The 16076-nt window shown below is 32.7% G+C and overlaps 1 protein-coding gene across 1 annotated transcript in view; it reads left to right on the top strand.

The window, feature by feature from the left end:
* The window catches only part of ADAMTS19 (ADAM metallopeptidase with thrombospondin type 1 motif 19), a 291742-nt gene that overhangs the window by 82762 nt on the left and 192904 nt on the right, over positions 1-16076 (top strand). Inside the window, exon 7 of the mRNA XM_030927451.1 lies at positions 14507-14550. Within this exon, the coding sequence (XP_030783311.1) occupies positions 14507-14550 (44 nt within the window). The remainder of the gene's footprint in view (positions 1-14506; positions 14551-16076) is intronic.

Genomic DNA, 16076 nt, shown 5'->3' with positions numbered 1-16076 from the left:
GAGAATGAACAGTGTAAGACTGCAATTCCTGAAAGAAGGGGAATTTATTATGCAAACCTTGCAGTCAACTCAGCTTTTTCCCTGGGAAAAATTTCTTAACTAGTGTAGCAAGCTAGAATCTAGGTAGAGCATAGTGATCCTGCTGAGGACACCAGAGATAAAAGTCTTAGGCATGGAGAGGTGCCATGAAGTACATGTGCTGACCATACATGAGAACTTGGCAATGGCTGGTCTGAAGATAAACAGATAGAGGAGACTGCCCCAAATTTACCACAGGATTGCTGCTATGGAGTTCAGAATTTAAAAAGATACTAGGAATGAGCAAATTCAAAGCACAAGAGTGGAACAATCTTGTGATACCTTATCATCATTTTTAGCCTTAGGGGAGACAGAGCTTAGAGGTTGAATACCACCAATTTACAGAGGCTTTGGAATCATCTTGGATTTTTGATAAATCTTCCCTACCAAAAAATAAAATCAAATTTATCCAAGTGCAGGATGATGAGCCAGTAATTGTGAACTGCCTCTTAAAACAGTTTTAAGCACTCTTCAGAGGAAGATAACAGAATAGCAAGTCTCTCTAAAAATATATCATTCACAATGTCCAGAGTATAATAAAAATTAGTCAAGCAAAGAAACATGAAAATATGACCCATGGTCAATGAAAAATTAGTCAATAGACACTGACCGTGAGATAGCCTAGATGTTGGATTTAGCAGATGAATGCAGTTATAATTGGAGTCTCAGAAGAAGAGAGTAAGAATGGGTAAGAAAAATTATTTGAAGACATGATGCCAAAAAATTCCACAAACTTGATGAAAAGCAACAAATATGGACCTAGGCATATCATAGGAAAGTTGCTGAAAACCAAAGAAAAACAGAAAAATTTCCATCAGCCAGCAGAGTGAGCGTTGAGGGGAGCAGAGGAAACATTAAACAGGAGGAACAATGTTCAAATAAATGACTTACTTCACATCCAAAAAAACAGTAAGTTCAAAAGACAATGAAACAACATTTCTAATGTACTGAAAGAAAGTAAAATAAAGAAATCCTATTAACCAAAAATGCTTACTGAGTTCTTGAGGTACTATCTTAATCTCTGAAAGGGTATCTATCAAAAAACATATCTATAACTAATATCACAGCAAAAGGAGAAAACTGAACATTTTCTCCTTACAACTGAAAGCAAGGTAAGGATGTCTCCTCTTTCCACTTCTATCCAATATTGTACCAGTGTGGTAAAGCAGAAAAAACGAAAGGAAAACTATAACCAGTGTGGTAAAGCAGAAAAAAACAAAGGAAAAGCATACATATTTGGAATATAAAGAAAAATGTCTCTTATTCACAGATGATGTGAAATGGTACAAAGAATATTTTAAGAAATCTAGCAAAAAGTTGCTAGAATTTGTAACTGGATTTTCAAGGCTACATCATGTAAAATCAGTTTTCAAAAACCAATTATGTTTATATATACTGGAAGTGAACAATTGGAAAAAACTTATAGTGACTTCCAAAACCATAAATTACTTAAGAACAATTTTAGTAAAATATGTGTAAAACCTCTAAAATGAGAACTACACAGCACTGTTATGAGAAATTAAATATCTAAATAAAGATTCATTGGAATACTAAATATTATTAAATGCCACTTTTCTCCAAATTGATTTATAGATTCAATATACTGCCAATGAAACAACCTTTGCAGGCATGTTTTGTAGAAATTGACAAACTGACTCCAGTACTAATTTGTAAAGGCAGAGAACCTAGAAGAATCAAAACAGTTTTGAAAAGTAAGAACAAATTGAGGCCAGGTGCGGTGGCTCACACCGGTAATCCCAGCACTTAGGGTGGCTGAGGTGGGTAGATGGCCTGAGGCCAGGGATTCAAGACCAGCCTGGCCAATGTGACAAAACCTCATATCTACTAAAATTACAAAAATTGCTGGGCATGGTGTTGCATGCCTGTAGTCCCAGCTACTTGGGAGGCTGAGCCATGAGAATCGCTTGAATCCAGGAGGCAGAGGTTGCAGTGAGCCAATATTGTGCTACTGCACTCCACCCTGATCAACTGAACAAGACTCTGTCTCAAACAAACAAACAAAAAAACCCCCAAACCTTCCCATTCTGTCACAGTAATGAAAATGTATATATGTATATATATGTATATATATGAACAAATTGGATGGACTTTACACTATATGATTTCAAAACTTACTCTAAAGGTTTGGAAATCAAGATAGTATGGTTTTGGCAGAGTCATGCAAATCAATGAAGCAAAATAAACGGTCTAGAAATAAACCCACATATATATGGTCAATTGATTTTTAATAAAGCTACCAACATAATTCAGTTATAAAAATAATCTATTCAGCAGATGGTATTAGAATACATCAAATGGTACAAATGGAATATCTGGACACCTCTGTGAAAAAAATGAATATCAATCCTATTTAACATGCATAAAATTAATTCAAAAGGGATCATAGAATTAAACATGAAAGCTAACACTCTATTGTAGTAAGAAAATAAAGAAGAACATTTTCATGAACAAGAGGAGGACAATGGTTTCTTAGATAGGATACAAAAAAGTACTAATCAAGAAATATTAACAATCATCTGGAATTTTTAAAAATGAAAACCATTTGCTGTTCAAAAGATGTTCACATCTTTTGTGAATTTGAGAAAATAATTGCCATACATATACTAACAAAGAACTTGTATCCAGAATGTTTACATGTATATGTGTATACACACATATACAAATACAAAAATATGTCAACCGCTTAAAATAACAAGAAAGAAGAAATACGAATCACCAGTAATAAAGAGATAATCAACATCATTAATTCCCAGGAAAATGCAAATTAAATTCACACCCACTTGAAAGGCTTCAGCTATAAAAATGGAAAATACTCAGTGATGGTGAGGATATGGAGCACTCTTCAGTTGTTGGTGGGATTATAAAACGGTTCAACCACGTTGGAAAATGACTAGTTTCTTATAAAATTAAACATTTGCTTACCATATAGCCCACATCAGCTTCTAGATATTCCCTTAAGAAAAATAAAAATATTATTCACAGAAAAAAATGAACTTGAGAATTTATAGAAGCTTTCATAATTTTTTTCATAATTTTCATAATTGCCAAAAATTATAAATAAATATACATCTACAGGTGAATGGATGTATTGTGTATTCATACAATTGAATACTCTTCATCAAACTACTGATAAATGCAACCAAATGGATGGATGAGTTTTAATAACATTATACTGAGGCCGGTTGTGGTGGCTCACGCCTGTAATCCCAGCAGTTTGGGAGGCCGAGGCAGGCAGGCAGATCACTTGAGGTCAGGAGTTAAAGACCAGCCTGGTCAACATGGTAAAACACTGTCTCTACCAAAAATACAAAAGTTGGGCAGGCATGGTGGCTCATGCCTGTAATCCCAGCTACTCAGGAGGGTGAGGCAGGAGAATCACTTGAACCTCTGAGGCGGAGGTTGCTGTGAGTTGCAATCCAGCCTGGGTGACAGAGTGAGACTCCACCTCAAAAAACAAAAAAACAAAAAAACAAAAAAACAAAAAAACAAAAAACAACAACAACAAAAAAACTGAGTGAAAAAGCCAAATTAGAAACCGATCAGAGGATCATTTCACTTATACAGAGTTTGAGAATAGGCAAAATTCATCTGTCGTGTCAAATGTTGCCTGCTTTAAAGCTGGGAAAACTGACTGCAAAAAGGCAGAAGGAACTTTCTGTAGTAGTGGAAATATTGCATATATTGCTTTGAATACATGTCAGTTTATACATTTGTCAAAATTCACCTATCTTCTCATTTAACTTGTGTGTATTTTATGTAAGTTTTACTATAATAAAGTTGGTTAAGAGTAGTAAATTGAAGTTGGGAGAAGGGATGGAAAGATTTGCATGGATGGGGAGGAGACCTGTGGTTTTTAGGTTTGAGGTGAGTCTAGGTTAAACGTCTGCATTGTTCAAGTCTTTCTTCCTTCTTAACAGTAATAGATTTGAGAAATATTGCTTCTGAGACTAAAGAAGATGGTAATTGTAATTTGATTACTGATTTATAATTTTCCCTTATAAATGCAATATATTTATTACAGAAAATTGATAAGTATAAGAATAAAGATAAAAATTAGCCTATAGTCCCACTACATAGGAAAAGTATAGTTAATATTTTAAAGCATATTTCATCAGTTGTATTTCCTATGTATGTATATAATACATGGATTTACATTATTGGGATCATAGTCTACATACAAGTTTTGTTTCTCACCAACAAAATATATTGTGGCATTAATTTTATTTCTTATTTCCAATGCTATTTTTTCTTTCAAAACTCTAAAAAATGCTTTTGAATTTTCTGCATCCAATATTTTTAATGTTGAAACACTTTAAAACTAGCATCTTGAACTGACCACTCTTCATTATTGCCTCCGTTGTTGCTAGCTTTCCCTAGCTATGCAACACAGGAATTCTACTAAAAGGAAAAGAAGAAATCATAGTGTGATATATTTCATATATACAAAGAGCATAAAGAATAATATAATTAATAACTGCCTATTTACCCCTCCACTTAGGAAACAGAACATTATCTAAGTTGTTGAAGTCATTTTACATACTGTTTTATAATCCATATTTTCCCTTAAAAGTCTGTTTCAAACATTTGCTTATTTTTATATATATTTCGTGAAAATGTAGCCTAATATGGTTTTATTTTTCAAGTAATGCATATTCTAATGGCAAAAGTTTAAATATAACTTTTAAATATATTGTCATATTATAAGCATATTCTTATGGTAAAAGTAAAAGAGACACTTTAGTATTTACATAGTAAATTAACTTTTACTAACTTCTACTCCCGCTCTCCAACCCTAAGGTAATCAATGTTAAGAGTTGATGTGTATGTAAAGAACATTGTTTCATGCTCTACACAGTTTTCTCTATTTGTTTGCTTTTTCACTTTACTATTATGTCTGGCAAGTATTTTTATGTCATTTATTGTGGAAGGCAGAATAATGTCCCTCCTCCCCAAATATCCACCTTCTAATCTCCAGAACCAGTGAATATGCCATCTTACATGGCAAAGGGACTTTGCAAATGTGATTAAATTAAGAATCTTGAGATGGGCAGATTATCCTGGCATATTTGAGTGGGTTCACTGTAATCACAAGAGTCCTAAAATAAGGAAGAGGGAGGCAGAAGTTCAAAGTCAGGGAAGGACTGGAAGATGCTATAAACCCAGTTTTGAAGAGACAAAAACAGGTCGTAAGCCAAAGAATGCCAGCAATGTCTAGAAACTGGAAAAGACCAGGACGTAGATTATACACTAGTGCCTCTAGAAGGAATGCAGCTCTATGGCACTTTTATTTTGGCCCATTAAGACCTGTACTTGACTTCTGACAAGATAACACATTTGTGTTGTTTTAAGCCACTAAGTTCATGTTAATCTGTTATAGCAACAATGGGAAACTCATGCGTTCCTATCGGTCTGCATCGTTTGTGGGGGCGGAGAGCTGACATACTATATATTGCATAAAAGTATCCTGATTTATTCAGCTACTTATCTGTATATAGAACTTTCTAATTTTTTGCTGTTAGAGAAAATGTTCTATAAATATGGTTATATATGGTTGTGAACATGTGCAATAATAGTATTATTTAGGGTAGATTAAAAAGTACTTGCTCTGTCAAAGGGTACACATATATAAAATACTGACAAATACTGGCCAACTGTTCTCCCTTTACTCACTTGTGGGACAAGTCTTCTGTGGAGGATCACCCTTTCTCCATATTTCTGTTTCCAGTGCCATAATAGTGAAAAATCACCTCACTAAAGGGAATATTTTATTCCTAAGTTACCTAGTATCATTTGGTTAATAAAGATTAAATGAATGCTTCATGTGTTAAGGAAAAAAAATCCCTTTCTAGTTAGTGTAAAGATGATCAGCTATTTAGCTTTGTAAGAAAACTGTGAAAAATAGAATAACATAAGAAAAAATGTTAATCTCCATGGATTGCTTGTTCTTATCCATATTTGACAGACTAAACTCAGAACCAGGCTCAGTTTTTAGTAAATGCTCATCGTAAATAACTAGTAAATGTTGGGGGTTATGTGTGTACATTAGTAGGAAGAAATTTTAGCTCAGGGATCAAGTTTGGTGTCAGCTAAAATACATAATGCTTCTACAAATCCAAACCTATCTGAGGTCATATATTTGTTAAATTGTCCTGTGCAGTACAATAAAGTAAATAGTTTAAAGCTGACCTAGTTATGCTTCTGGGTTCATAGTAGCAAAAACACAAAATATGTTCTCTTAACTCTCAACTCTATGATTTCTTAGGGCAATTTTCACATTTCTCATTGAAATCAGGGAGAAGGCATACATCTTGATGCCCTTTGGAAATACTCTTTAAAATTCAATTTTATTAATGATAGCTTTGCCTTTCCTATTTACAGAAATGCTTTTAGTTTACGTATAATACATGTGAAAGTTAGTTTCAAACTAATGCCATTGGCAAGTAAGAGAAAATTTAATAAAACTAGAAATTGCAAACATAACTTGATTTAATACAAATTACAGAATAATTTTTGAATGAATCATTTATAGGTATATCCCAAGGCACTGTTAAACTCTACAGTGAGGCTCATTCTCAGATGCATCTTCATTCTTGGAAATTAAAGGCTACATTTCATTTTTTTCAACATAAATCAGAACTTAGGCAGAATTTATTGGCCTTCCCAGTTGCCAGAGTCTAACAGTATCATTTCTATAAACTCACATAATGAAACTCTATGATGCAGACTTCAGGCGCACAGAATCTACATGAGCCAAAAATGAGAGAATTTGAATCCACATGATCAAAGGTCTAGTCAGCAAGTAATCTCTATCCCCATCTTATAAAATAAATATTTGAATATTTTGAATTAGGAATACATTGGTGTTCTGCAAGTAAGTTGATTATTGGAGAAATGAAGATTAAGACTTACAGTCTGATCTTTGGTTTATAATGCTGCTATTTTTCAATTTTAGTGAGAGGTACTTCTAACGTTTCTGAATGAAAGAACTAGAGTTTGTTTGTTTGTTTGTTTGCTTGTTTTTTGTAATGTGCTTTTTTCATTTGTTTGCTAAGTGAACAGAAATTGGCTGTGTGGTGGACTCTAAGTGCCTTTGACAATAAGCAGTGCATTTGTCATAGTTTTATCATGTTGTTTAGTTACAGATGAAGTCCCATGTTTCACATTATGTAAATCAAATAGTCATGTTGCAGCCTCTTGCATCATGATATGATGTATTATATATTTAGAGAAACCACCCCAAATCCCTTTCCCCCTACATCTGAATATACTTTTCACTTAGTGATTCTTGACCCTAAGGTGAAGATTTGATTTTATGTGGTTCTTTAATTTTTTGCATTGCCATTTTATTCAGTATCATCTGTTTTAGGTGTTTCTTTCTCCATTTGTTTGCTGGCAAAGGCTGTTGAAGAATAGAATTATTCAGTGTTTAATATAACTCCCCAGACTTCTTTCTCACTGCTCCTGGGACCCTTATCACATTACAGAGGTGATATGTTTTATCCACTTCTGTGCCTTTCAAGTAGAAGCCTATTTTATTTATCTCTGTTGTGTCCTTCCCCTTATTTAGTACATGGCATATTAGAGACACTTAATGTATCCCACAGTGTTCAGTTGTACAGGCCGTACACTACACAACAGTAGAGGAAGCCATTTATGTTGTGTATAATAAATGTGTCTGTAGAATTATGCAGTATACAACTTCTACCACTAGGGATGGTATTCTCGTAAATGATCTCTATAGTTTCCTATGCAGAGAAATGATATTTTGTCATTTATTTATAATAATAATGCTAGAAAACCTTTCCATTCATCTCTATCTATAGTTATATTGAGACTCTGAATATGTTTTGCTGCCAGCAGAAATTATTTTCCTTTATCATTAGGGTATTATTTGTTTTGAGCCACAGAGACCAACTTTGCCTAAGTTGAGCAACAGAAGAAACAGTTGGCTTATTTTGATTCTACATTTTCAGAATCAAAGGAAGAACTGAAGAATCAGGCATCAGGAAAGATGGCAAAGAGGAAAGCTCTAGGCATCTCATCTACTGAGTTTTGATGATTCAGAGCCATTCATATTTTACTATATTATCTCTTTTCCATCCTCTGAAAACATGGGTTTCAGTGTGGGAGGATAATCCTATGATTGGAAGCTGATGACTAGAATACACTGACCAGAAAATATGATGCAATAGAAGGTGATTTCCCAGTGGAAAGATGCTAGGGAGCAGAGTTGGGGAAGGATAGGATTTACCTCAGTACTATGAAGGAACCATTTGGCTTTGTAAAAACCTTCCCTTATAACCCTGGGAATAAATGTTCTGATTGAGAGCAGTCTTGTCTTGCCCAGACTTACAAGGTTTCCTGTTTTGTATCTTGTATATTGAAGGGAATGATGACTGCTTGGAAAAAGTAGTTGCATGCTGTTTACCATGGGAAAAGTTTAGGGTAGAGCAGCTATAGTGGTTATGTTTTATGAGATAAAATTTGGATGTATCTTCCCTCGTTTATGTAGAGTTTTCCTTCTAGTTTTTGGTACATATTTTCAGAAAGATATATATATATATATATTTACAATAAAAGGTATAAATATTAAAACTCCCAATACTGACAATCAAATTATTTACTTCATCAAAATTTCTTTGCTTTCTTTCCTATTTACTTAAATAATTTACCGAAAAATGCATCTACTTTTCAACATCCATTCAGTTGGGTCAGTAGACTTTTAAGGAGTATGCAAGCAACCTGATAGGATTATATCATCTATATACAAAAAAAGTTAAGATTAGTGTACCAAGTGCTGGCAGCCGTCTTTAAATTATCAAGAATGGATTAACTAGTTTTTTTTTTTTTAAGAAGGAGTTTCACTCTTGTTGCCCAGGCTGGGGTGCAATGGCATGATCTCGGCTCACCACAACCTCCGCCTCCTGGGTTCAAGTGATTCTCCTGCCTGAGCCTCTCGGGTAGCTGGGATTACAGGGATGCGCCACCAGGCCTGGCTAATTTTTTGTATTTTTTTTTTAGTAGAGACAGGGATTCTCCATGTTGGTCAGGCTCATCTTGAACTCCCTACCTCAGGTGATTCACCCACCTCGGTCTCCCAAAGTGCTGGAATTACAGGCATGAGCCAATGCACCCAGCCTGGATTAATTAGTTTTTGGATTTACTAGAATACAAAAATAATGGCATATTTGAGAAAAACATTAAAATTTATACAAACTGGTAAAAACATGTTATACTATTTCTGTTGTCTGGAAATATACCGTAATTGGTAGACAGCACAGTGTAACATTACATTATGTCTACTGTGTTTTAGGGATTACCTGCTCCCTTTCCAGTATAATGAAGTGAGTTTTGCAGTGGGCAACAGGCCCTCTTTAGAGCAAAGGTTTCTCTCGATGCATTATAAAGGCAAACAGAGGTAGGGGAAGCATGGCCACTAAAACAAACTAAAGCCAGGTATTTGAGGGTGGAGTTAATTAAGTAAGGAAAGAGAGAAGAGATAACATGCAAGAGGGCCTGAGTCTTTGCCTTGCTTGAGTCCTAATGAAATACTGGAGAAGTGTTCTCAGCTAAGAGAACCACAGGACTAATACATCTTCCACTGATACTTCATGAAGCAATTCATGTGATAACCTATCATATTTGAATTATTTTTGTTATTTATAACTAGAGAATGGTAAATGTATTCCTAAATTTTGGGTGTGATTTAAACAAATTAAGTTTGTATTAAGTTCAATTTGTGCCTTGTATTGAAAAGATATTATTTAAGGTTATTGTTTATCTTCTCTATTTTAGCTCTACCTTTTCCACATTACTCTCATAATTGAGTCTATATTTGTTTCATATAGTCATCTCTTTCAGAATTCGTCAGGAGAAATAGAGAACAATTTTAATAATATTGATATTAATATACTTCATCCCTATCTTATACTCATGGCTAGCAACAATTATTTTTGTCTATCTCCAACCATTTGGAAGAAAAATAACAATATTGTAGTAATCACTAATTTTTTACAATAATTTATAAGTAAAATAATCCCCAGTTGTTGAAAGACATTTTTGAAAAACTATTAAATATCAACTGAACATCTTATTGAGGCAGGTCTGCAGTCTTTTAAAGCATTTGGTGAAAGTAGCTGCATGATATAAAATGTAATAATAAAATAAGGCATATATGGCTTGTTTCTATATATATTTAGACTTAATGCTAACAATAAACTAATGTGTTATTTTACTATACTTCATTCCTATATGGTAGGTGACAGATTAAGTCCAGTTCTTTTAATTATGTGATAATCTGGCTGTCTAGATAATCAGAAAATGTTCCCATTATGAACATCCATAAACCATAGCAAAAAATACAATAAGCATACTTTTACATGCACAGATGAGCCAAAAATAAAGCAAGTTCTGGCAAGAAGTTTAGTAAGCATCTAAAGTAATGTGGGAGCTTCCCTGAGGGAGTTTTTTGAACTAAACAAATCTAGGTTTTTATGTTTTAATGAGTCTGTGCAAAGTGGGGAAGTGGAACTGAAATGATTACACACAACTAGAATTTGTAGATACTTAGATCCTTAATAAAAGTATGCACTGTTAAAAGTTCTGCCAGCAAGCACAGGTTGTGAACAAGGAAACATTCTGCCTCATCCATGACCCCAGGTTAGGACAAAAATGCCTCCTCTGGGTATTCATTACAATGAATCTGATTCCAGAATTGAAGCACTTAGTGAAAGTATATGCAAAACTGCTGTGAAGGGACTCTCTCTCAACTTACACGATGAGGCAACCACAATTAACATCCCACTGACTGAGTTCATAATAGAATTTCAAAATGACCAGTGACAACATATTCCATTTTAAGAACCCAGAGACATATTAAAGAATAATAATTTTTAAAAAAGACTAACAGGGATTATGAAACAAGCATGTCCATCTAATTAAAAACGATCAAAAATTTCAAAATATGAGAATAAGGTGTTTTTTTGGGGAAAAACAGTTTATTTGAAAACTGATGAAAATAAATGTTCTCGGGAAGACGTATGGAATATGGTACTTATACTTAAAATTTCAATTTCTAAATTGAAAAGCATATTAGATCCAGCTGAAGAGAGCATTAGTGGATTGGATGATAGATCTGAGGGATTCTCCCAGCAGGCTACATAGAGTGGTTAAGAGATGGAAATACACAAAGGTGCCTGAGCATTACAGACATCAGAATGAGAACTATAATATTCCTAAAGAAGTTCTAGGAAAAGAGAATGGAATGTCAGAGGGATTAACTAAATAGATAATGGTAAGAATTTTTAAGTATTCATGGATCTTTAAGTTGAAAATATACCAAGTACCAAAGAAGATAAATAAAAACAAAATCAGTACCTTGACTCATCTTCGTGGGACTGTAGAATTATAAAGACAGAAATAGTGTTAAAAATTAAGCAGAAAGCAAATGCATGAATAAAGGGCAAAAACTGTAATCAGAGACTTCTAATCAATATTTATGAATGCTAGAATAAAATGAAATGGTATCTTCAGTGTGTGAGAGTCAATAAGTTGACTTTATAACAACTCAGTTACTGTTTAGTTATGAATAAATGCAAAATAATAAAAAGGAAAGCAAAAGAAAATAACTAGGAAAGTTTACCATTCATAGATAGATTCTCATTGAAAGAGATACTGAAGAATGTACTTAAAGTAAAAGAATAGTGAGATGTCTAGAAAGTAAAGATACAAGATATAACTGAGAAAATAAATTGCTAAGTAAAAAGGCAAATTGTTGCGTAAACCCTGATGGTTTTTAAAAGCAACTGTCAAATTTTAGATTTGAAAAATCAAGATGAAACCATAATTTCAAATTAAAAACACATGAAAAATTGAAGGGAGAGATTGGATTAAAAGAATGTTACGTTCTTTCCTTTTTCAGGGGAAGAACTTTACACATTCTAAGGATATGTGGTAGGCAGGAAAAATAACATCCCCTGCAAAGATGCTTATGCTCTAATTTCCAGAACCTGAAAATATCCTGTATGGAAGAAATGACTGTACAGATGTGATTATATTAAGGATCTTGAGGTGGTGAGATTATCCTGGTGTGAGGAAAAAAGAGAGAGAGGAGAGTCAGAGAGGGTCATATGATGATGGAAGCAGGGGGCAGAGTGATGGAATTGTTGGCCTTGAAAATAAAAGGAGGCCCTGAGTCAAGAAACCTGGGTAGCCTCTGGAAGCTAGCGAAGGCAAGGAAACATATTCTCATCTAGAGCTTTCAGAGGGAACATGATACTGCTGACACATTAATTTTAGCACAGTAAAGCCCATTTCAAGCTTCCGGCCTTCAGACTGTAAGTTAAAGTTTTGTGTTGTTTTAAGCCACCAAATTTATGGAACTTTTACAGCAGCCATAGAGAACAAATATATCATACTTTAAAATGTAAAAGGAATCACACATCAACCACAATTTAATGTTAATTTCAAAGTAGCCAAAAAAAGTGAGTAAAAAATAAAAGGAAGAAAGAGAAAAGAACAAAGAAATATAACTTGGTAAATAGAAATCATAAATAATAGAAATCCAAAGATATCAACAATAAAATAGAAAAGAATTAAACTCATTTATAAAGATATTATATAACTAGCTTTTAAAAGTTTCACTATGTACTCTTTATAAGAGACTCAGAGAAAATGAATGTTAACAACAAAATGAAAGAGGACAAGCAAATACTAATGCAATACTGTATATTAATATTTGTTAGTATCAGATACAATCTACCTTAGCAAAGTAAACATATGGATTTTACATGATAATAAAAATAATAGTTCAAAACAAACAAATTTAGAGACTGAGTACTTAATAAACAATAAACTTTGAGATAAACAAAGCAAAAATTAAAATCACAGGGAAACATCAAAAAAAATATAACCACAATGGAATTTTAACAGTCTTTTCTCGGTACCATGTAAAAATCAATCCAGAATTGATTATTCTACATAACAATTGTATATCAGAGCTTTTAAGAGCTAGATGGAACTGCGCTCCAAAAAAACAAATATACATTTCTAATATACAAGGAACATTTACGAACACACACACACACACACACACACATACATACACATATATAGATATATATATGTATTAAATCACAAACGCTGCTAATGAGAGAAGCGAGATGTGAATTGAAAGCTAACCGTTATCAAGATCAATGTAGACTTCATTGGTGAATAGGCAAAAGTATTGTGCTTTAATTTTAAAAGTCTTTTCTTTTTTATCATTTAGATACAGCTTTCAGATCCTGTAACAGAGGAAATTTTTTTTTTAAAAGATAATTTTGCTTTCTCATTTATGTACACACAAAAGACCTATTGTGATATTGTTTGTGATAGTAAAAATTGTATAGAACCTAAAAGCTTATTGCTAAGAAGTTGCTTATATTATGATACACTAATAGCAGCAATAAAAAATCCCCAACAAAACATCACAACTAACTTTTGAGAGCTTACTTTATGTGTGGCATTGTTTTAAATACCTTATATGTGTTAATTCATTCCCCTTGCACAGTAACCTAGGTTTTTAAGGTTTTATGTATATTATTTAAATTGAATAGTAAACCTAGGTGGTAGATATTATTACTACCTCTGTCTTTTTGATGAGGTGACAGAGGCACAACAAGGCTAAATAAGTTGCCTAAGGTCATGTAGCTAGTAAGAGGTAGATTAAAAGTTTTGCTTTCATATATTCTGCCCCCAAATCTCATAACTCGTATTACGATATATTAAATTATGTTCTATGAAATCCTAAATAATTGATAAAAAAAAGTGAAGCATTCTTAGGAATGCTAATATATAGTTTCAGATAAAGAGTAAAAATTATAAAATATTTTACATAGTTAGATCCCATTTATGTAAAATAATAATTTCCTTATACCATTAATAAAATGATTATCAGTCTTTTAAAAATTTTGCCAGTCTTATGATATAAAATATTATGTTGTTTTAAGTTGTATTTCTAACATTTAAATCTTCTCTGTGGAAATAATTTTTGTGTTACATGAAGTAGATATCTTCCAGTAATTTTTCAAATGGAAAGCCTTGTCCCAATACCAGATATTATTTTTTGTAATAAAACAATAGAATACTATAAAATTCACAACAAGATGGGATCTTGCTTTTGAAATATTGTCCATAATATGGGAACTGTCTAATGTCTGAGGATTAATTATATCATGTACAAATGTGCTATAAAATTTAATCTTCTATATCTTAGAATTAAAAATTAATCTTATTCACAATTTTATTAGATTCTTGGAGATAACAGATGTGTTACAATTAATCATATAACTATTACAAATGAGTCACATGATGTCTTGTTTGTAGAAAACAATTTATCTTTATTTCAGTTTTCTATTTTTCTTTCTAGGAAAGATTTCTGTGTGCACAAAGATGAACCATGTGATACTGTTGGTAAGTGTAAAAATTCTCATACTTTTGGAGTTCTGGAGAACTTGAACACATCACTTGTTTAAGTATATGAAATTATTTGTGTTCTGGTTATAAAGGAATAACTTCAAAATGTCAGACATACATATTTTCTACGTATATGTTTAATCGTTTGTCAGCACTTCAGTTATTAATTAAATAGCTTAAAGACACATGTATCAACTATATATAGGAGATAATATTTAAGTGATGCTTTAAGGCTATAATCAGTCTTTTTTTGTTATTTTCTCAGAGATACACACATGAGTTTGATAAAATTTTATTATTATTAATAACCCAAGATAAAATATATTAATGACATTGTGATTGACTAATTTGCAGGATAACAGATTGTTTTTTGATTTATGTGTGTTTAAAAATCTTTGCAGACTGTGTCAAAATAAACTGCTGTTTCAGTATGATTCTTCTTACGTAAAGTGGCAAATTTTTCACCATTTGTATTAGATATCTAAAGTGCCTAAAACAGAACCATATAGCCAACAGAATTCATGAAACCACTGTTCTAATTTTGAGAGAATGGCCACATATATTTTCATGTTTTAAAATGTATCCATATAAATATAAATGTATCTATCCAAAGATACCCCAATCTATCTATCTATCTATCTATCTATCTATCTATCTATCTATCTATCTATCTATCTATATATCTATATATATCTCTCTCTTTAATTTTAAGTTATGTAGCTGTGTGTAACAATATATTATTGGTAAGGTACATTTAAGAGTTGTAATCTAATTTTGGCGTATCATGTAGGGTTCATTTCTATAAGATGAGCAGTATTTTAACTTGACCATTTTGTTGTGTCATTTGTTTTTTATAAAGTGAACAATAATAAACAATAAATAAATAATAAATAAAAGGAGGCAGAAACAGAACATAGGGATATTAGTATTTTAAAAGATAATTCTAACCAGTTCCATTAACCTAATTTTTCATCAACCTCCTCATATGTTTAACATCTTGGATAATATAAGGATTTTTGACATGCATTATTCATAAAACTTACGATGGAAAGTAGTTATAATAATATAAAGTGGATGATGATGGAATCAAGGGAATATTTGGTTCAGAAGGAACTGTCAGCATAAAAAGAGCTGGGCACCTAAGGAAAAGCGGAATTGATGTAGGGACCATCTTCCTACTGTTGACTCTCTTGCCTGCTTCCCCTCCAGTTTTCTTCTTTTCCTGTCTGAATCTCCAGAAATTAAAACTTGACATCTAGTTTTTGTTACCCTAACCGTGGAAGCTTTTGATTACCAGTAAAACTTGTCTCAAAATAATAACCTTTTCTTTCATGCAAGCAGCAGTGTTGCCCCCATTTATTATTATTAAAGCCTTCTTTAATAGGGACAGCTCACATCTTGCTTTGCTCGAGTACATGTGAGAAATCAGCAACTCAGGCGACATCTTCCATAGCTATACACACGAATTGACTCTGTATAGCCTGTAAGCAGCTACTAATAAGAACCAATTTCTGTTTTGATAA

This window comes from Rhinopithecus roxellana, chromosome 3 (genome assembly GCF_007565055.1).
Source record: "Rhinopithecus roxellana isolate Shanxi Qingling chromosome 3, ASM756505v1, whole genome shotgun sequence".
In the NCBI taxonomy this organism is placed as follows: Eukaryota; Metazoa; Chordata; class Mammalia; order Primates; family Cercopithecidae; genus Rhinopithecus; species Rhinopithecus roxellana.
This window is presented reverse-complemented; position numbering and strand designations above follow the sequence as displayed.